Here is a 27,804-nt window from a genome sequence, read left to right on the forward strand (position 1 = left end):
CACTGCCTGCTCTGTAACGTGACAGTGGAGTAGTTCAAATACTTACCTAACAACACAACAAATAGAATTAGAATTCGATGAGTCCTTTAGGTATTGAAGTTGATGATTTAATCAAAATTAAATAAATCAATTGAAATGACGCATTTTATGAATTTAATGAATTGAGCAAAATGGCAAGTATGGAGTTTAATTAATTGATAATATAACAAGTTTTATGAATTTAACAAATATATCGAAATCACGTTTTTATGATGAATAGATTAATTTTGAAAGTTTAATAAATTGATCAAAACAATTTTTCAGTATAAATTAATGAAGGGATCAATAAAACAAGTATGAATTTAAAAAAAAGTTGATCAAAATCCTGTCTTTTTTGTTCATGTGAGTTTGATGAATTGATAAATTTGATTTAATTCAATGACCGAATTTTTTTTAAATGTTTGAGTATATTGCATTGATTGATTTATTATGAATTTAACAAATTCATCAAAATCATATTTATTTATGTGTAATTCTGATGAATTGGTTGATATTAAATCAGATAAAATACATCAGACAGTGCAGTGAAATTGTAGTCTTACCGCTTTGTGATTGATGTTTGTTTATGAGCATTGCAAACTGAAATCACCTTGTCAGTCACCTACAGACTATTGTCTACATCCTGTACAGACAAAGATATATACGGATATATGTTTTGAGTGCCATCAGGTCAAATTATATGTCGACATTAAAGTATATCACTTTCTTTGAAATTACATTCACTAGTATGGATGCTGTAAAAATTTATTGTACTGGTATATAAATATCTCTGTTTAGTCAGCAGGTTTTACTGATGTCGTTATCAAGTATTCTATTTCTTTCTAGGAAGCTTAAAATTAAATAAAAAAAGGGCCAAGAGCACATGAAAATTGAAATTTTGGAGTAGATATTGCAAGGCAGTACAGTAGTGGAGTTATGGCCAGTTTATTAGAAAGTCCAGTGTTCGATTCCAGGTTCTAGAATTTGTGTTATCTTGTCTGTCAAGCCGTAAGCATTATTTTGCCCAAATTTATTCATTTCAAATTTGAATCATAATCTGAACTTTGGCCAAATTTGTAAAATGTAATGTCATCATTAGAAATGGCATAGGGTGGTAGCGATGTATAAAAACTAGTCATGTTTGTGTTGGTGGATTATGTAGTTAATACAACAGTGTCATTGAAAATGGCTGATATAATTACAAACAACTGTTTTATTAGACTTTCACTGTTCATACTGATTACTCTCCTGTTCTAATCCATATACATGTTGTTAGCGCTGATTTCACGGTAAGGTTACGTCGGCAGGCTGTTGTCGTCCACAATTTGCATCAAATCATGAGAATGGATGAATATTATCGGAAATGTTGAGAAACTGCCATGTGGCTGCTGATAGGTATTAAGATCAGTCAATCACAGTTTTGGCATGCATTTAACTGAAATTTTCTTTACAATTTTAAGCTTTTTGTTAAACAGTCTTTTAGGTTAAGCTGCTACGTATCAACAAAGACATAACAATGCATCATTTATAGCAGTTTTGACTTTGTGGTTCAGTTCGAAACTGGTTAATGTATCAGAAATGTGCCCACATAAGACAGATACTATGTTGTCAACACAATGAATGAAATCAGTTAACGATATAAAATCATAATTCATACTTGTAGTCATTAGCCCCCATCTAGACATAGGACGTCCTATGTCATGCAGTCCCGAGGCCTACCTGAGGTAGGATAGGTTTGTGTCGACACGTAGAAAGGTTACAGCGTAGATGTCGATCGATCCGTCCTGACCTGTTTCTGAAAATGTCCATTGTGACGTAGTGAAACTTTGTTTACGTTATTTTGACACGCACTTTCTTTTGTAAACGACAGCCAAGAAATCATAATTATCGACTGAATGAAGTCAGAAGAAAACTGCATATCTGTTATGTTTCAATGCTACAACATGAGGTCATGGGGCTTTCAGGACAGAACACGTCCACACAGCACATAGGACAAAGTCAGGAGAGTTTGAGGAAACCTCTCAAAGGTGTCCTAAGTCAGGACAGTTTCAGGACTGGGGAGGATGTGTTATCATTTACAGGGCCTGAAACTATCCTGATTCCGACCTCAGGTTGGATTTTTAGTGCCATGTAGATATCATGGTTGTCTTCCAGTTCTTAGACCGGCATAAAGACTTGACATGGACATTAACATTTGTCTGTACAGTGTATACCAACATTTTATGTTCTAATTTACCAAATTTATTTTGGTCACATTGAACTTGAGTTGAAATGTGAAATTAATTAACTACAGTGCTTATATTACACATAAGAGAAGTCATCAATATTTAATGTGGTAAACATATTTTCAAGGCCTCCTACAGTTATTCATTATCAGATAGGATAATGCTAATCTAATGTTGATATGTGATGAAGTCTATTCCCGTGTGTAGCATCAAAATATTTGTTTCTCAGGGATAAACTCAGATGTGTACAAAACATATGTATGCCCCCCTAGTGTTGGTAGTGAAACAAGTTCATGAAATCAAAGTTGCCATGGTTTTTGGATTCCTGTTTCAAATAAAGTGGACTGTGTACAAAATGTATGGACATGTACAAGTGGTAACACACGAAAAATGTTATGTATAGTTCTCATAAGTATGTATGCCCAGATGTGTTAGTCCCTTGTACAATATAACTTATAAGTGTGTATGACCTTAGAATGAAATAGGGATTGGGGTTGTTATCAGAAAATGTACACCTTAGTCACTTGACCAAAAAAAAAAAAAAAAAATTGTTTGCTTGCAAATTTCATAATATATATATATAGAGATAGACTTTGTATTCATATGCGTCAGCTGTGAAGCAATCATACGGGCATAGTAATTTAGTAATGTTTATTAAAAGAAACATTTATATAATATGCCACATAGTAGGGGCATGTGGAGAAGATCCGTGTGTGTAGGTGAAATAGTTACAAGTAAATTTTAAACTCAGTACTGTGTCAGAATTCTGGAATAAATCGTAGCTACCCTTTTTCTGAAGTCACACGTGCGTAAACAGTGTAACTTCACATCCTTGAAGGAAGAGCTGGGGACTCCAGTTGAAAGCTAGGATTTGTATTCAAACATTTTGATGCGAATTATCTTGTTCATGTCTTCCATGTTCTCATATCATCAACTGCAGTGTAGGCAAATAAGTTGATAGCATTGTCACCTGAAGTTTGTAACATGGTTATACATGATTTATGTGTCTTATAGTGGTAAACTGAAAGCATGCATGAAGCACTCACAGTATGGGTAGTTGATTTAATGTTACTAAACAGTAAGCTGCAAGGTTGTTTGATGTACATGGTATGCTGTCCTAGCATACAGTGCATGCAACACTGCATTTCATTTATAAATAGCTCAGAGGCCTTGGCCATCTGTGTGTATAGGAAACAATATTTCTTGTTCTGACTGATTTATTTTAACGCTTAGAATGCAAACAACACAAACAACCAGTGACAGTATTAGTCATATTCCAGTCAGAACATAATTCTTTTTTTTGATGGTTGAAATGAATATGATTATTCTCATATTTGTGCATATTTTAAGAACTTTAAACAAATGTTGCTGGTATTGTTATATCCAGTGTCAAGGTACGGTGCATTGCATGTGGGTATGTATTTCAATGTAAAAATATTCAGATTCACAGTCGCTATAAAGTCATGCAGTTCACTTTGCCACGTTTTAGGGCATTGACCTTCTGACAGATGGAAGTGGGTGAGTTTGATTAAGAAGCGTAGTGGTAATATTGCAAGGTTAACAACAGTACTGTATAGATTTGACATGAGTTATGGTATAGCAAAAACAGTTTTGATGACCCAACCATGACCAGACTACATATGTAATCAAGTTAGGAGTTGTGTTAGACCCCCTAACATGAACCAAATGTGTAATGTTAGACCCCTTAACACAAACCAAATGTGTGTATGGCTGGCATCAAGTGCACCATTGTCCTACAGGTGCTTCGTGGTACATGCTAACATTTCTTGCAAACGTAAATGTTACAGATAGAACTATTTACAAGGGTAAAAACTTACACTGTCTGTCCTGGCCTTATTTCATAGTCCACTTGGAGAAAATTCCTGAAAAATTAGCAGCAGTACTATGTGTTTGACAGTATAGCAGCAGAGTACCATTTAAAGTATATTATAACAGTTGACAAGTGAATGCTAACAGCTTTCACCTTCTTAACAAACCCATTTGAATGTTGACACACAGCAGGTTTCTTACCATGGTTCACAAGCTGCCATTGTCTAATCACATCTCTCCTGATATTCCAGCTGAGATAGTTTACTCAAACTTGCACTAACATATCCAGTTTTATTACATGTAGTAGTTGTGGTAACCTTACCCTGGCTAGCATTTCTCTCTACCTGTCTGAATAAATTTCTTATGATAATAATGAACATTGCAGTTGCACAATATTTGTAATTCATAGAGGAATTATCTAATGAAGGGTAAAGTTAGATCTGTTTTTAAAACAAACAGCTGATTATTAGCAGGTCAGTTTCTGAATTCAGAAATGTCATTGCAAATTACTGTGCACTATTGAAATGGTACATGAATTCATTTGAATATGCAAATCTCTATGTACACAGTGCATGGCTTGCAACTGTTTTGGACAGGTCATCTTCAAATTATGTGAATCACATATGTCAAAGTACACATACACACACACACACACACACACACACACACACACACACACACACACACACACACACACCTTCCATATTGACAAGACGGACATTATTCTTCATTTCTTAGTTCTCAAAGGATACATCGTTTACAGCCCACAACAGAATAAATAAAAACAACTTACAAAAAACTCCTGAAAAAGATGAATAAAACAAAGACAAGCTACACAAATACGGACAGACAGACAAACTAAAACTGACAGACAGACAGACAGACAAACTTAAACTGACAGACAACTAACTTGAATAGTAAAGCAACCTACCGGTACATCTTATTAGTTGCAAGAGATATAAGTTGTACATCTACATAGTGACCCGATTTTCACCAAAATTACATGTAATCAACTATTGCCAAAGAAAGAAAAGGGGTTACTGTTATGTAGCAAAACCAAACAGCTGTGAATATTCAGCCATCAAAATAGATAAATAGTTAAAATTGTTTTTGTTTATTTCCCTTTTCTATGTAGTAATTCGCAAAGGTTAGAACTGGGGGCAGTGCATTGAAAAAAGACAAATTGATCTGTTTATTTTGCCATGATGCCTATCATTTGAATTATGAGTGGTGTTTGGACAGTCTGGCCGCCATTTTGTGATGTGCACAGCTGTTATGAAGCAGAGTTACTGTACATGTATACAGGATTTTATAGCACACACGTGATGATGGTGTCTGTACTCGCATAGTGCATCACAGTACAGTAGATTATAACACTGTTGTAGAGGTCCTAGTAGATATAAGTTCATGTGTGATAATGTAACCTGTCTGTACCCAATACATAGTACATCACTTCACAGTACAGTACAATACAGTACAGTGGATTATAACACAGTTGTAGACGTCCTACAATATTTAGTTTGCATGTCAAAGTCTACCTGTCTGTACTCATACACAATACGTGTAGTACATTATGGCCCAGGGGTACAATTTACAGCAAGCTGATTGTAATGAATACCCATTGTAAAACACCTATGGTTGTATATTATCCAGTGAAATTTATTTATTGTTGTACTTTCTGTGTTCAACAATCTAATTTCCCCATGCCAATAAATATCAGGCAACAAAAATCCCCACATTTGCGCTTTCAACCATTCAGTAATCTAATGAAATCAGTTTGTCTCCTTTTGTAAGGTCAAATAAGTTATAACATGGAGGAACTTCCTTGCCAGTAATACAGGTCACATGAATTGAATTCATCTCCATCTATATTTTCCTGGTCTATTTGTGTCAGGCAAATAAAAATGTATCGTTCCGAACGTTTACACTCAATTTTAGAATAGGTGGGTGGGGTAGTTAGATTTTTATTTAATTTTTTTTTTCATGTATGAGTGTCTAGTTCAGGTTGCCTGGTAGTTATGTTTTCTGTTGTTTTCCATATGGTCTCTGCGTTATTGGTTTCTTCTCATCAGATGTACAGCCATAAAGGTTGGAAGAACAGTTTTATATTGCTCTTTTTAAGTTGATGTCAGTTTCCGCATTCCACTATTTCTCAACAAATTGGTGTATTACAAGAAATAGCTCTGTGTGGCAGTGGCATGTCGTATTGGCTTAGTTGTAGAGGACACATAGGTTATAGGTCAAAATGAGTTTTCCTGTCAATTGCCACATAACAAAGGATGGGAGAAAACTTAAAAATGCGATGCAAGAAATTGCTAATATCAGTAGCATGTTGAACAGTACATGTAGCATCAGAGGATGCACTGTTTGAGACGTTGTAAGTCCAATCAGTAAATTACTAATTTCATTTGATATTTACAGTGATTACAATTTAATGGTAGCAGTAGTGTCATCTCATTATATACTATTTACATTGACATTTTATGTAATTGATGAGTTACATGTACAACAATAAGGTACATTGTTATCATGATGGTGTTGTCTTTATCTCGTTGCCGTGTTAACTGACATGATATGTACAGTCATGTATCATGTATACCAGAAACAGTCAACACAACGACCTGTTTATATAAAAAAAATTATGTATGGCTGGCCATTTATATATATATATATATATATATATATATATATATATATATATATATATATATATATATATATATATATATATATATATATATATATATATATATATATATATATATATATATACATATACATATACATATACATATTTATTATATATATATATATACACATATATACATTTATTTATTTATTTGTGTGTATGTGTGTGTGTTTCTCAATAAAAAGGTATTCTTGCATTAGTGATGGTTCCAGAGTAGGTAGAAATTTATTTTGGCAAGGCCATGTATTTTATGATGATGTCAAACATATGGCATACTGTTTATAGGATGTTGTATGCGATGTACTTCCTCACTTTAAAAAGAAATGAAAAAGTGAAGTTTTCTATAGGAAGGGGGATTATTCAAATAATTATGAAGTATGCACACTTTATTGTGGCAGCTTTGAATATTTTGTTTTTATTCATGTAGGTGTTTTACTTGTGTAATATAGATTAGAACATTTAACAAAACAACTGGAAAGATCCATAATTGAATTTGAATACCAAATTAGCATATTTCCAGCTCTGTTTGAACAAAGAGCTTGCTGTGCCATCTACTCACCAACTACATGCATATCAATGTCGGCATTCTTTCTTTTGACCTTGTCAAGTTATTATTACCATGTCCATAAAAAATGTTTTCAGTTTTATACAGACAACAGCAGTTTCCAAATATCGGTGCATTTCGTACAAAAGGAAGTGAGACACCGACATCACAGGAAGCCATACTGTTCAGACTGCTAAACAGCCATGCAATTTGTAGTTGACAAAGTCCTCGGATAATGATATTCAAACTTTATAAAGGGCCCCAGTGAAGTCAAGTAAATGACATACAGTCATCATTGGGTCGTGACCTCTGTGTGCCAGTCAATAAATAAAATATAGTGTATACAGTATAGCAAGGCGGTAGATCGGTAACTATGACATTAGTCTCCGGTTTCATCCAAGCCATAACCAGAATTTCTAGAATACTATCTCCATAGATATAGATGCTATTCACCTGCTATATTTAGGTCATGTCAGCATCTTTTATTAGTTCATATAGATATATGTACAATTATTCTTGAAACACTTCCTGCGAGCGTACCATAAATTACTTTCCTTTAATTTGATCTGTTAATTGTTATTTGAACTGTGGAGCATTAATTTCTACGTATCTATATATTACAAGGACTTTACAGTTAGTAATATAATAGTTAAAATAAAAATCAATATTTTTTTGAAAATAGTATGTTTATGTTTATAATAATGATATTCACACTATGTAATGATATGTGAGGAAATTGTTTACACTGACAACAACAGTATTTCCAGTTGGATAGATTGTAATAACACCATTATTGGTATAGTTATGTATTATTTTGTGTCACTGTCAGTTCATATGTTTACGATGGAAGAGTCCGCGCTACTTTGCTCTGTGACATATTTTGACCATATTGTAATATCAAAGCTCATAATCCAATGGTTACACCCATGTTGCTGTAACATTTTCCACAATTTTTTGTTGTTGGAAAAATTGATATATTTATGATATACATGTATTAATTTGTGTCAGTTCATATGTTTAGGAAGTAAGAGCCCACCCTACTTTGCCTGAGACATATTTTGACCATATTATAATTTGAAGGCTGATGGTTATAATGGTTACCAGCACGTTGCTCCAACAGTTTCCACAAAAATGTGAATTCATGCAGATATATGTTGTAATTGAATTATGCATGTATTTATAGGAGATAAATAATGCATTCCTCACTACAGAGTTGTTGTTATACTTGGTTACACAGAAGAAGAAATTCAAGTCTTAGTTGACAATTTATTGCATTATCGTGACTGAACAGGACTGCCTCAAGGTTTGCCTCATAAACTAAATTTTATATATTCTTTTGTTACAGTTAATGAAACTACTGAAGGATCATGGGAGAATGGATTAAATTACGAAGGCCGGACTCTTCTCTTCAAAGCACTGCATAATTTGCTTGAAAGGTATGCCATTAAAATTGTCTTTTTTTTTCCTTGAAATAATTTGGTCTGTAATTTACTTATTTTAGGCAGCAAAGTTCATTGTTGTGTGCACTGCTGTAAACACTTATTACAACAGTATTTAACTTGTTACAGGAGAGCAAACAACGATGAAATTTCTTTGTTTTTCAACCCTTTTTCCAACCCCCTCAAGAGGACAGATATGGAGACATGGCAGGTGTAGATACACCAGGTCAAAGGGCATTGAGGTCAAAGGTTATGTTGGGTCAAAGATGATACTGAATATTAATAAATGGAAACAAATTCAATTGTTTATTAAAGGTGATTCAAAGATGACACTGAAACACTAATATATACACACAAAATTTGAAATATGAGTTGTATCTCTGAAATGAACATCACATGTCAGTTACTGTACACTTTTCTAGCAATTGCAACCCATGTAGTGTTTACTACTGTGAGCCAGCTGGTACTCCTTGAGTTCCCATCAAGAAAAAGATAAACGTCTGTCGCTGATACTTTGCTCCTAGGAGAGATATGCCATTTTGTCTGAAGGATTTTCTGAGTTGAAGTTGTCATCACCAATGTCCCTGGTGATCGGTAGAAAGATCCCCACTAGGCTTGACCTTATGTCAGCTTTACTTGCAAGTCATACAGAAGACATGGATCTGAAAATCACTCTCTTTCGTCATCTACCTGTCTGCAGAAACAAACAAGAACCAAAACAAACCAAATGAAAAACTATGCAATTTGGAAATCTGTCTATAGAAACAAACAACACCCCACCCCCCACCCCCCAAAAAAAAAACAAAAAAAAAACTGAGTAAAATTTTGAAAAGTATAGCAGAAAGATCCAGGTGTTCGTTCCAGTTATATAGTGCGATCTTTCATATACATCTGTAGTAAGTTAGTGGTTACATCAGCAGACCAACAGCTGGATCTTTCAGACATACATGTAGTAGAAAGTTGTGAAAGGTAAAAGCAACATTTTGCTAAGTTTAGGGAACATGGTAACAGAGAAGGAGAAATGGGATGAAGCTAGTTTATTCTCCTACACATTGTGATTGGATGAGGTTTGAATGAAATCAACAAGACGGCTAGAATTATAAAAAAGATGTGAACAATTTTTGAATGTAAAACTAAATGTGTAGAGTTACTAAGGTGATCCACAAACGTCGTAGACTTGTTTCCAGTTGGGTCCATTGCTTGATTTTGTAAGAGAACCCGTGGTAAAATGAGGAACTTGGATAGAATTTACCTACTTACCCACCAGTAACAAAAAACACTAAATGTTTAATTTTCATCCTTCGTACAAGTGTGTGATTTTACAGTTAAAAAAAAGAGTTGGCCTTACTCTCATGCATGACTTGATATTGTGTATAATTGTTCATAATTGACTGCCATTGTTGATCAAGTAAAGCTTCCATGTGGTGACAGCTTAGTCCACACAACCAAGCTGTCACCATAACAGTTGCACATATTTTCAAAAAGTGTTGGCCTATTTACACATCTTTCCAACTGCCAAACTCCCCCCACCTCACCCGACTGACAAGTGATTTTTCATCTGCATTTACATGTAAATGTTTTTGTCATTGAAAGCAAATGTTTCACTCCATCAAATACTACTTTTGAAAGTTGTTTTTGTTTTTAATCGTGGTCTCTGAAAATGATGAATTAGTTAGCAGATGTTGTCGGCAACTAGTAGTCCATATTTGGTTTGAGATGTTTTGACACAGAACAGAAGGTTTGGGAAGTGCTTTCTTTGGATAGTAAAGTAACTGTGAAACTTGATCGTGAGAGGGAAAACACCGGGTCGTAATCTTGTAATATTTAGAAATGATAAGATTACTTGTAATGTTTGTTTATATACAACAGTCTCATATGAAGATTGTTGACGTAAAATCATTTTGCCTACTGAAGCTGTGATAGTGTCAGATATGATCTGGAAATATTTTGTAATGATAGGATTACGTGTAAAGTTTGTTTATATCTTCAGCAGTGTCTATGAAGAGTGTTTGACATGATATAAGGTGATATGGGGAACATATAGGGTGATATGGGGAACGTATTCAGATTTCATATTAAAAACTGTTGTAGTGTTTGACTACACAGCTGCTTCTGTCACTGTTGTGTTTCTTAATGCACACCGTTTCTTCCGCCTTTCCTAAATTTGATTGCCGTCCAATTTAATGAAGAACGAAGGTTATTTCATCCATAATTACTTCAGGTCAAGAGAAAGAGTCTGTTGACACAAACATAAGTGAAATCATGCACTGAATTTGATGAGCTCTTCAGATGTTCTTCTGATGAAATTCTTATGTATGAAGTGATTCTGTTGATGTCATTTCAATGCCCAGTCACGCGCCTCTTTCCTCTGAGTTGTTTTGTCGAACAGCTTTGGAATTAAATGCCTACAAATTGGAAAACTATTGGAAGATGGCATACATGAAGTCATGTTCGTTCTCTCACACCAGATTGTGTTATTTTGCAACGGTTGTGCCCTAAAGTGAAATCCTCAAGCATTTTGCATTCCTGTATTTCATATATTATTAGTGTGCCTTAATAAGTAATGCTTTGAATACCATTGACCTATGCTACAAAAATGAAAAGACCAGTTTGAGGTATATAAGTAAATGCGTTTGTGCGATAATTTGTGCTGTGACAGTGTTGAATGATTTACTCCTCGTGATTTGATACTATATAAAATGCAAGAATGACAGGCAAGTATACAGTTAATGGCTCATTGCACCCTGATTGAGGATGACGCACATTGGAGTGGGGGGGAAGTTGTGACGAGTGGCAAAGAAGAGAACAATCGTAGCTGATTTTTTATGTGTTTAATGTAATTGGAGGATGTATAGAGTATGAATTAGTATGGCTTCAATTGCCAGTTTTATGGTATTTGTCACCGATGCTTGGTTAGTGCCTGGTTGATACATGTAAGTTCATCTGTCAGACTGTGTGATAATTCAATCTTTGCCTGTGATAAGTCAATCAGTCTGTGATAAGTCAGGCTTTGCGTGTGATAAGTCAATCTTTTCTTGTGATAAGTCAATCATTGTCATTGATAAGTCAATTGTGCTTGTGTCAATCATTATAAGTCAGTCTATGTAGTAGGTTTGATGTCGATCTCCATCAGTGATAAGTTGATATGGTTTTCTGTGATAAGTCAGTTGTTGCCTGTGATAAGTCAGTCTTTGTGTTTAAGCTATTTTAAATTTGAAAAACATTGAACAGGTTTTTATATATGCAAGTTTGATAGATGGAGCTTGTGAATTTGTGTTTTGGATATTAATTCAGTATTACAAATGAAACATTATAATTCAAGCTCACATGTATATAATTCGGGTAGAAGGGACGAAAATTGACAGCTGGAAATTACAGAATTGATAAGAAAATGATACGAGTAAATGTGAAATCTGTTAAATTAGGATAATTGTGTGTGTATTCCTGTGAGACCTTCCAGTGTGTCCAGAACATGTTATGTAAATATTTGAATAATGGTGAACTATGACAAAATAGAAATACGTAGTGTTTGTACTTGTGTCTGTTCAGGTCACTCATGTTATGAAATCTAGTTTTAGCTGCAGGAGTAAGTTCTTAAGGCTCACTGAAAAAAATAGTCTGTGACATTGCATTATACTAAAACATTTCTGTATATACAAGTAGCAAAGTGCAACATTTGTAGATTGTAGAAAATTAGAATTGAAAAACAAAAGATGAAATAAAACTACTGAAACTGCGTGTCGGAGAGATCAGTTCACCTGACCTAAAAACAAACAACATTAGAGGTTGTAGGAAATGAAAAGGCGATCTGAAAACAAACAACAACATTAGCGGTCATAGGAAATTATCAGATGATTTATTACAGAGTTGTTTTCACTAAAAAGTATTCATTGGTAATTATAAGAAAATTGCACTAATGCATTTCTGTACAGTTAGTGAAAAGGTAACATTTATCGAAGACTAGAAAATGACAACAAACAAAACAGATTGACAAAACATACAGACAGACACACTTTCAGACATGTCAGTTCTCCAAACTTTAAAACAAACAACAGTGTAGGAAATATCATCGGAGTGATTTATTGCATAGTTGCGGAATTATTCATTGCAGGTCAAACCGTTACTTGACAGTCGTCATGTTTGGTGAGCCCCGTAAACCGATTGAAGCATGTAACTCCTTTACTGAATCAAAGATGTAGTGCTTTCAATACATATCCATTACTTGTAATATTACCAATATTATAATGGCCAATTCTTCACAAATGAAACTACTTTTAGACAGCCCGCTGTTTTAATAAGCTTTCATTTAGTGGAGGCTACTTTGGTTGCTATGGCAATGTTTCTGAGGTCGTAACCCTTCTCTTTGCTGCATCTGTTAATGATACAAATGGTATATGGTATGAGGTTGGAAATCGTTTTCAAAATAGAGAGTTATTTTCGATGACCTTTTCTTGTAAGATTTTCAGTTGTGTGGAGAATGATTTATTAGACATATAAAAGTGGAAACATGCCTGTGTGTATTCAAAGCACAAAACGGTAAAGCTTTCCTGGATTGGCATCATGTCTTAAGTGCTGTCCTATAAATAGAAGTTTCAGTGTCTATTACGGCTGAGTAGACACGGAACAAAAGAAAATATAACACAAATTAGTTTCCCAGTTCTGGTCGAGATTAAACACTCTAATATGAAACATCAGCTGTTCTTTATTCATTTGCATATATTTAAAAATCAAATATATAACAATTTGGTTTCCCTGTTGTGGTCAAGAGTAGACACAAAATACAATATCAGCTGTTCTAATTTGCATATGTATAATTTACATAATGAAATATATAACAATTTAGTTTCCTTGTGGTCGAGAGTAAATACAGTGATATACTATACTGTGTTCTAATTTGCATATAATTAATTTCAATAAAAATGAACATATATAGCAAATTGTACGAGTCTGGAGTAGACATTGTGATATACAGTATCAGCTGTTCTATAATAATTTGTATATATATAATTTGCATAATAAAAATAGATAAGAAAGCAGTTTCTCTTTGTGCTTTACAAATTCCTGCACTGTCCTATTAATTTATAAATACACATAAATATAGTTATTAGAATATTTTCATTTTTCATGAAAATGTATGATAGTTAAGCTGCTGTGAACAAAAATTTAAATGTAATATTTTATACTCTTTACCATGCATATAATATGCGTATGCTGGCATCTATTAGAATGATATTGTTTTTCTTTGACATTTAGAGGTGTAGACATTATAGATAATATGTAATGTACATAACGTTGTACAACAGTTGAAGTGGAGAGTTCTTAGACATATTATTTGCAATGTTACATGTCATTTTCAAAACAAAACGAGCATAGGAACTGAATAAATCTACTTGCCATAACATCTGTTATATAAAACCATGCAAAAATATTGACTCAACGTGATTGTAACAATTGATGAAACACATAGTAAACATAAAAATGTTTTTAAAAGTAGTCTGTAGTATACCTCCCCCCCTCCTCATATTCCAGACACATTGGCATATGCACATAATTATACCTAAACATTGGCATTGATGAAACACAACTGAATATAAACATATTTGGAATTATTGTGTAACTCCTCCCCCCCTACACGCACACACACAGAGACCAAATATACTCAAATTACTGGTAAATTGACCAGCCAATGACAAACAAGCAAACAGACTGATACATACCCCTCTCCCACATAGACACACGCAGACAAATACAATGTATATCCAAATCACGTATAAATGACTAACCAGCAACAGACAGGCAGACGAACAGACTGATAGAACCCCTTCCTCCCATATACAATGTATGCAGAGGCACACACACACACACACACACACACACACACACACACACACACACACACACATGTATAGAGGCAAATATACCCAGATCACTGGTAAACTGACCAACCAGTAAGACAGACAGACAGACAGACAATCAGAATGGAAAGGTAGACATAGACTGGTTGACAAGACCTACAGAATGTTACTTATATGGATAGACAGATAGATAATATTATTCACAAACGTAAAGTATTACAGCCACACACAAATTCTTGCATGCAAAAATATGTATGTGCAAACTCAAGAATGTATATATAAACACCAAATAGTTATCCACACTTTGTAACCATATATTGAAACATGTGTGACATGTTTTGGTATCACAGGGGTAATGAACTGAAATGAGCTGAACTAGTGTCGTTTTTCCAGGTTGGTGAACCATTGCATCATAAACATACCAGGGATAATTATCATGTGAATAGTAAACTTTTCACCATGTGGTATTGAGTCAAGATAAAAACAAGTAGCTCAAGTTAGCTGTTACCATGGTAATCTATAAACATAACTGACATAGTAAAGTCATGGCTGAAATTTTTTTGTAATAAATATATGAACAAAGCGTCATGATTTTCAAATATGCTGTCTACTTTTAATACAAGTATGCTGTATTTTGATATTGAGTGAAGCCACATTTTACCAATTAAGCATGTGGGAACACAGCAGCCATAAAACTCATGGAAGGTTCCATTGGTATTTTATGGCTCTCCATTGTGTATTTACTAATCATGGAAATTATGGATTTACAGTATGCCAGATCAATCTACATCCATTTGAATGAAATAACCTCAGAAATCATCGAATTTGTCTGGTAATTGGTGAGGTATGGGAATACTAGCGACTGTTGTCTTTGTCTCTTCATCTGTTTGATTTTCAAATAAAATAAAATAGTGTAAATGTATAACTTAATATATATGACAAGTGTATCACTTTGACCTTTTATGTTAATGAGTATGCATAAATTATAAATATACAAATCAGTTATTTTCTGACCTTGTGGCCATTATAAGTCTTGGCTTGTGGCAAGTGTACAATTCTGATTAATGGTATTAACATGAAATGTATACACCATGTGTGATATATATATATCATGTGAAGGGCATGCATTCATACATACATACATACATGTATATCTGGTGTCTACCTTTTTTCATTGAATTCCTGATATTGGAAACAAATTATGTATGATGGATGTGTTTCGGTGTTAAACTTGACATGTGGTATGGCATAAGGAAATGCCAGGAGACTCAGATGTTGCGATTTGTCTTTCAGACAGTGTGGTGTCTTATTAGATTAAAGATGCGGCGTCCTTTATAAGTTGTACACTGACTCTAGTTTTGCCTATAGGCAGTTACTTTGCCATCTCCTTCACATTCTGTTGTCCTTTTCACCAGTAAGATCAGTGGAAGGTAATGCAGCATGGGGGTTGATCTGAATGTGATTATGAAAGTGGTACTTTCGTTTTAATGATACAGTGTCTCTGTCAGTCTGTAGCCCTGTCTCCATATCTGTCTCTCTTGTCTCTCACAAAATTGTCTTGGTCTCAAACAGTTATTTGCTGTAGTAATAACAATGAGGAACATATGTTGGTTTTGTCTTCCGGGCCTCAAATTTGAGGCTCAGGGGGATAAAGTAACTAATGTGTTTGAAAACTTGATCTTAATACGAATTGAGATGAAAAATTCGAAGTGAGTTTTATGAATTTATTATTAAAAATTTGTCTAACATGTTTTGTTTATTTCTATTGTCTTATGTATAAGTGACAAAAATATGAAAATCTTGAATCATTATGTATTTTAAACAGGACATTTATTTAATAATAGTCATGCGAGCTGAGGCTGGAAAGTTTTAAATTAGTTTTATGCATTTATAGTTAATATTTTTGTTACTGAATCGGATGATTTGTTTATGTGTACTTTTTGTGATTGTGTGGATAATTGACGAAATATGAAAATATTATATTTGTATTCTCACAGATGTTTATTGAGCAGGAACTTTGTACGGCTTGGTAAATGGTTTATTAGACCATATGGTTCAGACTCCGAACATGATGATCAAAGGTAAGGCATGTTGCAGCTACTGTACTGACTACTTTCTCCTCTACTCCACAGAGAGGGGGGTTAGTTGGTATATTAGTTTGTAATATTATCTGATTTCCCTTCAAGTTCACCAAGAGGGGAAGTTAGTTAGTATATATGTTTGTAACTTGTTAGCTGGTTTCTCCTCTAGTCCTCAGAGAGGGGAAGTTAGTTGGCATATTTGTTTGTAATGTTGAGTTGTTTTCCCCTCTAGTCCATAGAGGAGAGAACTTAGAGAGTATGTTACAACTAACCTGTTGACTGGTTTCTCCTAGTCCACAGAAAGGAGAGGTTAGTTGCTATGTTAGTTTGTAACTTGAGTTGTTTTCGATTGCTTCTAGTCCATAGAGGGGAAAGGGGTAAAGTTAGCTCGTATTTTACAACTAACTTGCTTCCTGGTTTCTCCTCTAATCCACAGAAAGGGGAGGATAGTTAATATGTTAGTTTGTAACATTGAGTGACTTTCATCTCTCTCTGCTCCGGAGAGAGGGAAGGCTAGTGGATGTGGTAGTCTTTTATGTGCTGACTGGTTTTCCCTAGACCCTGAGAGGGAAAGCTTGTGGGTATAATAAGTAAAATTGTCTGATTTACCATTAAGTCCATCAAGAGGGGAAGTTAGTTAGTATATTTGTTTGTAATTTGCTGGCTGGTCTCCCCAAGTCCACTCTGAGGAGTGGTTAGTTAGTACATTGGTTTGCACCATATGATTTTCATCGCTCTCTGGTCCAGAAAGAGGGTAAGTTAGTCATTTTGTCAGTGTGTAACATTCTTTCTCTCTTTTTTACTTGAGAGGGGAAGTTAGTGTGTTACTGCTATACTTTCTGACTGTTTCCCCGGTCAAATTTATGTTGAGGAAAGTTGGTACGTTTGTTTGTGTCATTGAGTGACATTTTTCTCTTGTCAATAAAGAGGGGAGGTCAGTTGGTTTGTTAATTTATAACAGTCACGTTGACAGGTTATTTTTCATTTCAGTTATAAGTTGTCAACGCGCGACACCTTGCGATATCTCTCTGTTATTCTCAAGTCCCTTCTTCTGCTGAACAGCTGAACTGAAGTTGCTGGGCAGAACTAGAACATTGTAAACTCGACTGTGTTGTATTTTGTCACTGTAAAATGAAACCTGAATATTATGAAAATTCACGTTTGTTGTCATTTGCGCTATGGAACCATTCAAGTTGTCATTCACTACATGTAGTTGTCTGTGTCCTGATATTGCTGTATTGGATACTGACAATTCGGTATTAGTTACTATAAGTCCTATACGTTTACCATGGAGAACAGATAAACATTCTCAACTTTTGCAAATTTCAACTAGAACAGATAACATTCCCTGCTTGTCCAATTTCAAATAGCCACCCCATATGTACTACTCTTAGAGGTGGTATCTTAAGCATTGATGTGGCTCGATGTCAAAGCATATGGAAGAATTCCAAAAAGTAGGAGGTAAAGTATACACAAGGCAGATGGAGAAACCATTAGAAAATACTGTCAAAATAGAGGGTAGAAATGATTGTTTACATGTATGTCAGAGTATATTAGTGTTTGTCCTGATGTCCCCATCACCACAGTGTATGGTAGTGTTGTATACTAGTATATCACCACAGTGTATGGTAGTGTTGTTTATATCACCACAGTGTATGGTAGTGTTGTATCTTGATGTCTACATCACAGTGTATGGTAGTGTTGTAGGGATGAGTTTTCTGGTATGTTGCAAGTTCATTACAGGTCGGAGATCTCCTTTAAATTCATTTGCCACAATCAAGTATGTTGTGTCTACGTAGCCCTGCTTGTGAACTCCTAGCCATATCATTCCATCCACTCATCTTTCTTAGTGACTCATGATTTAGTTGCATTTAAAACTTTTTTTTTTTCCATTCCATTTCTTGTCGATACTATGTACATACTACAGAGGAGAAAAATTACTGTCTCTTAAAGTTAAAGTCAATATATATGCAAAGATAGAATGACCCATAGCTTATGGTATGATGTGTGATTTGATCTTTAAAGTCCTTTGAGGACAGGTGACATGACAGTTGGAGATAAGAGATTTCTAGCTTCACATAATTTATGGCTTTTACTGATTTTAGTTTCAGTATTCAACACCAGGAATAACTCATATTCGTGGCGTTTGATAAAGAGGAACATGTTCTCTCTGCATGATTAGAAATAAATAAGTAGCCAGCTACATCAGCAAAGGAGAAAGGAGACTGAATCATTGCACTTGTCTTAATTTTAACCAATCAGATATCAATAAAGGGATTTGAAATTTTGAATTCACAAAATCCTAGCTAATCAGATGTTGATGATCAGATTCAAAGCATGTAAATTCAGTTCTAGCCAATCAGATGTGGACAAGATACAAAAAAATGCACAGTTCTAGCCAATCAGATGTTGACAATAAAATCCAAAACAATGCACAATTCTAGCCAATCAGATGTTGACAATAAATTCAAAACAATGCACAATTCTAGCCAATCAGATGTTGACAATAAAATTCAAAACAATGCATAATTCTAGCCAATCAGATGTTGACACTAAAATTCAAAAGATTGACACTGATTATGCATATCTACATCACCAGGGGAAGACTGAAGTATTAACGACATTTGACCAATCAGATCTCAACAATAAGATTCAAAACATTAAATTTGCTGAATTTCGACCAATCATTTTTCTCCAAGGGTACTCTAACCTTTGACCTTGATTATGCATATAGATCAGTCATAGGGAGGTATCAATGACAAAGCTGAATAATTAATGTCACTGAGGATCCAACAACCTACATCAACTGCCGTCCTTATCTTCAGCCCACTTTGCACATATATAACCTTTCATTGTCTGCACTGGTGATCTACCGACTGATCGCAGACAATTATGTGTATCAGAAAAGAATTATGAAGGCCTACAAACCATTAATTATGTAAAATATATAGCAAGATGTAATAGTGTTCATGTAAATTTATGTGTTGTGTAGTGAGAGGTCAGGACTTGGGAGTATACAGCTTGTAAATTTCACTGTAAGACATACAGTACAGTTCCTTGAATTTGACAGTGTTGAAATAATAAGAACAAATGGTAACTATGGAAACAGATACAGCAAAATGTTACACCTGTTTAGTGTGCATATTCATTCCTTTATTATATTTTATCATGCTTGTTTTGTCTATTTTGAAGCAATAGTATTTTGACATGTTGACACACAATTTCGAAGCATGATTTGGCAAGAAATTTGGGGAAAAAAATGACCTAAGGTCTTTTGTGTTGTTATGAAAAAGAAATCACATTATGACTGGTATTTCAGCATTTGACGATAGCACTAATAAACCTGTGTTCCCTCGAACCATTTCACAGAAAAGTATTGATACTAATTACTATGAACTGTACCAGATACAGACTTTTGTACGATAACATTTGAAACAATTGTGACGTTTCAATCCGTCAAGTATCCAACTGTTCTTTAAAAAAAAGTAAGTTGGAATGTAAAATATAGTCACTTGTGTGACAGTTATCTTGACACAAATTGTGACGTTTTGATCCGTCTACTATAAAACTTGATAACAATCTTTTCAAATTACTATTCCAAAGTGACTATATGTAAGTGTCCAATTTGATTCTGTGGTCAGTTCTGACATGACAGTCATTGCAAAGCTTAACACAATTAGTGTAGCAGGTGTGATCAGTGACAATTGCTTTAGTTGGCTGTGGCAGTCAAAAGGTCAAAAGGTCAAATCAAAGGGCCGAGGCAGATGCATGATTTATTTCACAGTGAATGTGAATTCTAAAGAAACACCATAGTGACAACTACAAAGATGTGACCGATAGTTATGAGGGTATCATTTACTGTATATTAATCAAAGTTAGTTTTTCATCATAAAACCACAACTTTTCATCCTGTGAATACTAAGTCTTGTATATCGTGAGGTTTTTGGTCTTGTCTAGTAGACAGATCTTGGATATGTATTTCAATGAAAGATACGGGTAGGGGTCTTTTATTAACCGATGATGATGCAGGAGTGATTCAGACAATAGCTAGCTATGGAGTCACTAAAAACTAGATTCCCTTATTTTGTCGCTCTAAACACTACAGTGCTCAAAAAACATAATTTTCTCGCTACCAGCTAGAGACAAATTTTTAGGAATTCTGCTACCTTGCTGCTTATATAAATAACAATTATATAAACTTCCATGTTGTACGTGCGAAATTGTTGTATACAAAATAATTTTTTCCAATGTGAACTTTTTTTTCCGCATATCTCAGTTTGAGAAATCTATACTGTCATGAAATGGAATGCCATTACTTACTGTAATGTGAGTAATATATAAAAATCAATTCCCTTGTCTGGTAGATGGGTACTGTTACTTACAATGTCATGAAAGATTTTATTATTTAAATAGTAATATGTACTTGTATACATGATAAGGTTTTATATTTCATGACACAAAATCTACTATTATCGTTCAAATGCTTCCTTTTCAAAGGTGAATCAACCATGTAATGACAATGGATAGAATTAGAATTACTTTTTACAGAGCATTAATTGTGAACACAAACTGTCTATTGCAATCTTGATAGATTTAGAGTTCTAGAAATTTCTTTGAAACTCCCTAACCACCTGATTCGTTTCAATCTCATTCCTGTGAGTGATTACACTCGTATCCTAAGGATATCTAGCTGTATAGCTAGTATGGCGCTACTTAGAAGTGGCAACATTTATAGACCAAGAGACTGATAAATATCCATCACACGGATGTTTCAATGTGTGCAATCAATAACGTTGTCATCCGTTACCTCGGCTATGATTTATTACATATCAGAAAGATTAGGGATGCCACATAGATTATTTGAAAATATGTGCGAATGTGATTGAGAAAATGGTGAACCGACGATGTCCTAGTTTTAAAAGTACAAAATATACAGCAGCACCTTTACTTAACTGAGGTGTTTAAGATATACAAAATGCAAAGACAGATTATTGTAATTATGTCCCATCGAGAAGGAAATTTATTGTTGAAAATTGAAAACATACTGTTGGTAATTGAGTACTTTGGCCTCGGTGACATTTGCAGGTGTTTATTGCAGTCTCTATTGTCGTACATTTCCATGCGTTTTCAGGAATATTAGATTTGGTTTAATGTGGGCAGTGTGTGATATCGAGGATAAATGCCAGACGTTGAATTCTGTATGACATTTGCCAGTTAATACACGGTGACAGCATAGACTTTAAGTAGATAGTTTACGTTGGAAAATCAGTCTGGCTGTCTATGGTCCATAATCTGAAGTCACGCTGCCCAAGAGGCACTGCATGGCTTGGATAATAATATGTTGTTGATGAATATTTGAAAGGCTGGAGTAGTTGGGGCAGTGTAGAGGTATTCCCCAGGAAGACTAGGAAGGATTTATGATGTTAGTCTGATTGGCCAGCTGTTGACCACACTGAAAGATTAATCTATAAGGAATATATGTGGTTTCAATTCACCTGTGGCCAGCCATTTCCCCTGACTCTTCATTATCGTCATTCCATTGGCAAATGTCGGGTCTGGAGTTACTCTGTGCATAGGAAAGTGCGATGGAAATGTTTGCCCAGACATACCATTTTTGGCATGTCTTTTACATATCCAGCAAGCACCTGTATAATATACTTGTAGTGGTACTAGTAGTGAGTTTGCTGGGATTCTAGTTTTCAGGTAACAAGGAGAGAAATCAAATCAAATTCCTGACTGACCCTTAATTTTCGGTTAGAGTTCAAATCAAAATTATGATATGTCCAATTCAGTGTGTCTTCAGCGAAAGACAAAAAATGTTGTTGTAGGTCAAAATGATGAACACTTGGTTTTCTTAAAAGTTATGAATCACCACCTAGGATACTACATAACACCAAATTTTTGTACGTTACAAGAAATTGCCGAGTGTCAGTGACGAGTCAAATTGACGTTGACCTAGAGAACACACTGATGTCTAGGACATTTTGCGGATTGTACCAGATTTTCCTTCTCTGGTAGGCTGAAAGATCTGTCATTGTTTCCACTCCAGTAATATGCTCCTTATATGGGGTTAACGAGTTGTTACATAAGGAGATCAAGGACCAGATCTTTGGCATGACCTCTGTTGTATAGTTCTGAAACCATAGCAAAAATGCTAATGTTTATTTCAAAAAAAAAAATGTGTCATTCATTATGTTGAGACCAATTCTGTGGATGCCATATTTCAGTTTAATGCAATACCTATGTCATGATATGAATGAGAAGCCATAAAGGAGCTTGAACATAATACATACTAGGTAACAATCGCTGTTTTAGTTATTCAAAAAGTGAGAGCATACATGCTGAGCCAACCATATGTTGTCTGAAATAAAATACCAAGACTGACATATTGCACACATCACCAACAACTACCAGTCATAAAAAATGATTTTTACTGGACTCAGGTATGCAAGGTTCAGGGTATTGATGACACATTAATCATATTAAAAATATAGAGTGATATTTTGCCTTTGACTGCATATTAATCAAGTTAAAAATTGCCTACTAGGATACAAACAACTTTACATAACATAATGATTATTGCCACCCGACATACAAAAAAACTACATAGCCGTAGTTGCCACCTAGCATACAAACAAAAGTACATAGCAATATTTGCCACCTACATGTAGCATACCAAAAGACCTCTACATAGCGATTGTTGCCACCCAACATACAAAAAACATTACATAGCAATAGTTGCTACCTAGCATACAAAAAACAGTACATAGCGATAGTTGCCACCTATCATTAAAAAAACCCCACAACATAGCAATAGTTGCCACCAAGCATATAACATAGCAATAGTTGCCATGTAGCATGTAAAATTAAAAAAACCACTACATAGGTAGCAATAGTTGCCACCTAGCATACAAAAAACACAACATAGCAATAGTTGCCACCTAGCATATAACATAGCAATAGTTGCCATGTAGCATATAAAAACACAACATAGCAATAGTTGCCACATTAGCATATAAAAAAACACTATATAGCGATAGTTGCCATGTAGCATATAAAAACACAACATAGCAATAGTTGCCACATTAGCATGTAAAAAAACACTACATAGCGATAGTTGCCACCTAGCATACAAAAAACAACATAGCAATAGTTGCCATGTTAGCATTTAAAAAACACTACATAGCGATAGTTGCCACGTTAGCATATATTTTATTTGTCATGTTCAATAAGAATACACATGGTAGATAATCTGTGAATGTGGTGTTAATAATAACTGAGTCTCTCATTCCATTCATGTAACTATAATTGCATTCTCAATACAACATTGAATTCCACCATTTTGTTAAATGGCTAACAAATTACACTGTTGTTAATGTCTGAAAGAGTTACAAAGAGCAAAACTGTACCGTTTGAATAAAAGTGATTAATATTTGTATGTACAGTTTTGTAAATCAGTACAGCGTAGCAATTATGTGTGCAAATTTTGTTTTGTAGAATATATATAATATTTGCCTGCTGGTTAGAACAATAATTGTGCATTTTTTTTGTTCACTTGTTCTATTTCTGAATGAATGAATGAATGAATGAATGAATGAATGAATGAATGGCAAGTATGCCAAGTCCAATATGGTCCCAGATGTATTGAATGACCCATTTTATATAATGCATTTGACAAAATTCAGTGTATTAAGACATTATTGTCTTTTGTATGTGCCTTGCAGACTTAATATTTGTAAAATTAAAAAAAAAAGGATTGATTGCTCTTCTTGCTAAAATTGACAAAATTTAGAAATACACAAAATGTATGTACAGCTCAGTTCAGTGTTGTAGAAAAGCAACTGTGTTCTGAATGTATGTATGTATGTATGTATGTATGTATGTATGTATGTATGTATGTATGTATGTATGTATGTATGTATGTATGTATGTATGTATGTATGTATGTATGTATGTATGTATGTATGTATGTATGTATGTATGTATGTATGTATGTATGTATGTATGTATGTATGTATGTATGTATGTATGTATGTATGTATGTATGTGTTTTGGCTCTAAATTTATTTTAGCTCAATTAGCTGAGACGTTTTTTTGCACCAAAATAAATCACTTTGATAAATAACTTTAGTTGGTAAATTCTGAGTTACTACAGGTAATATACAGTTGGGTGTAAATTAATGTATCAACTTACAAAATTGATATGTCTATAAATATGCTGTAGTCAAAATGTTTTCTTGCCAAATGAAACGAAAGTGTAAATGTTGTCTTTCCGCCAACTTATTTGTGCCCTAAAATAGTAAGTCTACAGTATTGAGCAATGTAGGAATATAAAGTAGGTGTCAGTTTAATTATTTGCTAGTTCATTGGGAAGGTCAAATCTCTGAGGTCAAATCCCTGAGGTGATGAAGGTCAAGGTGTTTTGAAATAACAAATTCTGTAATTATCACGTACCTAATTTGTATTGCGGTCAGCTACATTATTGAATACTGTTGATAAATGTAATCTGACATTAGTCCGACCTTTGACCCTGGAAAATTATATAGTCTCAACCATATTGTTATTGAGGGCAGGGCGAATTAATCCATAAAAAGTGTGAACAGGGATTTGTGAAAATTTAGGAGATGTAATTTTAATAGCATGTAATAGCTAATGTACTGCAGTAGTGCAGCTATAAAGTACAGTTTTATCGAAGGTATGTAGTATGAATATGCTATGTTTGAATTGTAATATTTAGTAAATAGCTAATGTGTTATCTATGGCCATTAATGTCAGTTCATCATCATAATGTACTCAGGGTCATAGGAAATAAGAAGGCAGTGTTCTCTCTCAAGACAAGGTGGTGCCCAATCCTGTGTGTTATTTCTTAGCACCCTTTCAGGAAAATGAAAACCATTCTCCAGTCAACTTAGTTCATCCAAAAAACCCCAAAAAAACGGTATTAGCTTCCAAATATTCTATTGCTGGTTGTTACCTGGCAACAACAGAAGATGTTACTGGTTATTGATGGACCCTTCTGTGAAAAAGTTATGTGGAGAACATGGCTGTTAGTGTTTAGGGCAAGTCCATTGATTTTATTTTCTTTCCTTATACACTTGACTAGTTATATGACAAGACAAGTAGCTAATGTACATGCAGTAAGCTAAGCATACAGTCGCCTATCCCAATGTACATACAAAACAAAAGGCCATTGCACACTGCAAAAAAGGGAAATTGAGAATACAGCGCCCTCGCTCAAATTGGGGGTATCATCACCTCATAGTACCGTTTCTTAAGAACTTTTGTCCCTTGGTATTCTGTAGAAGTGTAAATCCGGGATGTTTTTCATATTGTTCAGACATCGAGTAAAGCAGCAGTGCTCTATGATTAACCGAGTAACCTATACCATGTATACCCCCAAGGTACACATGCACAGACAGGAAGTAGAGCGCCACCATGGCAAATTTTGGTAAGGTCTATACCATACACATGTAGGACTTTTTAGCCCATGTATACAGGGTAAACTTTTGTAATTCACAAGCAGGACACTTAGCTCCAGTACCAGCGTAAACGTTTCCATATCACAGGCAGGACGTCTAGCCTACTGCATGTTCAGGAAATGGGGATATTTCTAGTAGTGGTTCAAATTGGTATGTTAAACAGAAGAAAAACTACTTACCTGTTATTCAAGCTATAAATTTGTACAAGTAATGTTATATCAATATGCACTTAGTACATGTGTAGGTTTTTTTGTAATGATGTATCATATATTATAGACCGTGATAAAAGTGTCTATACAGTGGACATACACAGAAAAGAGGTAAACATATCATGGATCTGTCACCAGTGCCATGGAGTCAGGAGTTCGTTGAGGGCAATCACTGTGTTCATGTCAAGAAAACCAGACAGGTCAGCTGGTGGTTGACATGGTAATGATGACTAAGTTGAGTCGTGTGGCCAGCATTTCCTCAACTTTCACTTCATCAAGGAAATGGTACAATCACTCGTGTCGTGCGTAAAGTACATTATTATTTTCCAAACTACATACCGTACAAGTTATTAGGGACAGGAATAGTTGTTAGTTTGATGGAATGTTGTTTAATCCATGGCTGTAAAGTGTTTTTATTCCCAACGTTTCAACCTAACATGAAGGATGGATGGTGTTCTTTATAGGGTGAACGCTAGCCCAACCCATCAGAAACATTTGTTAATTCTGGTGATGAACGAGACAAGGTTATGATATCACCTCAGTTACACTAGAGGCCTGGTTCAGATTTGAATTAAATTTATGTGTGAAAAGCAGTTGTCTGGCAGAGGTGTTAAAAAGCTGACCCAGAATAAAAGAATAATCCTATTGATGCCACTGATAAGATAACACTATTGCAAAAACCTGGGATTGAATCCCTGAACTTTAAATGATGAATCTAGTCAGTCTGCATATTTAAATTTCAGTTATAAAGTGTGAGAAATTTGAAATAACGAAGACATTTTCAATGTTACACTCGCTTTGAAATATATGAAATTTTCAATTTTTCAAATACTACATGAACTAAATAAGTGGATGATGATGTGATCTCTCACTTAGAATTTAATGTTGAAATAAAGAGAATTGACATGTAGGAATTTCGGTATTACTAATGGTACAAAGTGTATAAAAAAAAACCTGTAAAACACAAGGGAATTAAAAGTCCGACTTTTAAACAGACAAGATCAATTAGAGGATTTCCAAAACTGGAGGTTCTTTATTGAAAAAGACGTTTTAATCAGACAGATTAAAACGCAGTCAGTGAACAAATCATTTAAATTGTGTCAGTAGAGAGTGGACTATTGTAAAGTATAGCAGCTTGCATGCACGCATGTTGAGTGTACAGACTGGGGAAGTCGTGCATAGCACACATGGTTGAACATTCAATTTAGTTAATGGGCAATGCAACTATGGCATTTCAAACTCAAATATACAAATTGAATATTGAATCAGTTGACCTTTTCTGCCAAGAAATAGATGTTATTTGGCTATTAAGTCAAGCAGGAGAGAATGTAAAAGTAACGATAAGCTGCAACAGGACAAAGGGAGAAAAGAATAACCGGGCCGAGTTGAGGAGTTTGTGTCAACCATTGCCACATCGTTTATTGTAAACAGTCCA

The 27,804-nt window shown here is 34.5% G+C and overlaps 1 protein-coding gene across 2 annotated transcripts in view; it reads left to right on the forward strand.

Moving 5' to 3' along the window:
- Positions 1–27,804, forward strand: part of LOC144448830 (mediator of RNA polymerase II transcription subunit 13-like) — an 83,608-nt gene that overhangs the window by 11,765 nt on the left and 44,039 nt on the right. For both annotated transcript variants that reach the window (XM_078139136.1, XM_078139137.1), the window contains exons 3-4: positions 8,652–8,742; positions 16,598–16,681. In XM_078139136.1, coding sequence (XP_077995262.1) covers positions 8,652–8,742; positions 16,598–16,681 — 175 coding nt within the window. The remainder of the gene's footprint in view (positions 1–8,651; positions 8,743–16,597; positions 16,682–27,804) is intronic.

Source organism: Glandiceps talaboti, chromosome 18 (genome assembly GCF_964340395.1).
Source record: "Glandiceps talaboti chromosome 18, keGlaTala1.1, whole genome shotgun sequence".
In the NCBI taxonomy this organism is placed as follows: domain Eukaryota; kingdom Metazoa; phylum Hemichordata; class Enteropneusta; family Spengelidae; genus Glandiceps; species Glandiceps talaboti.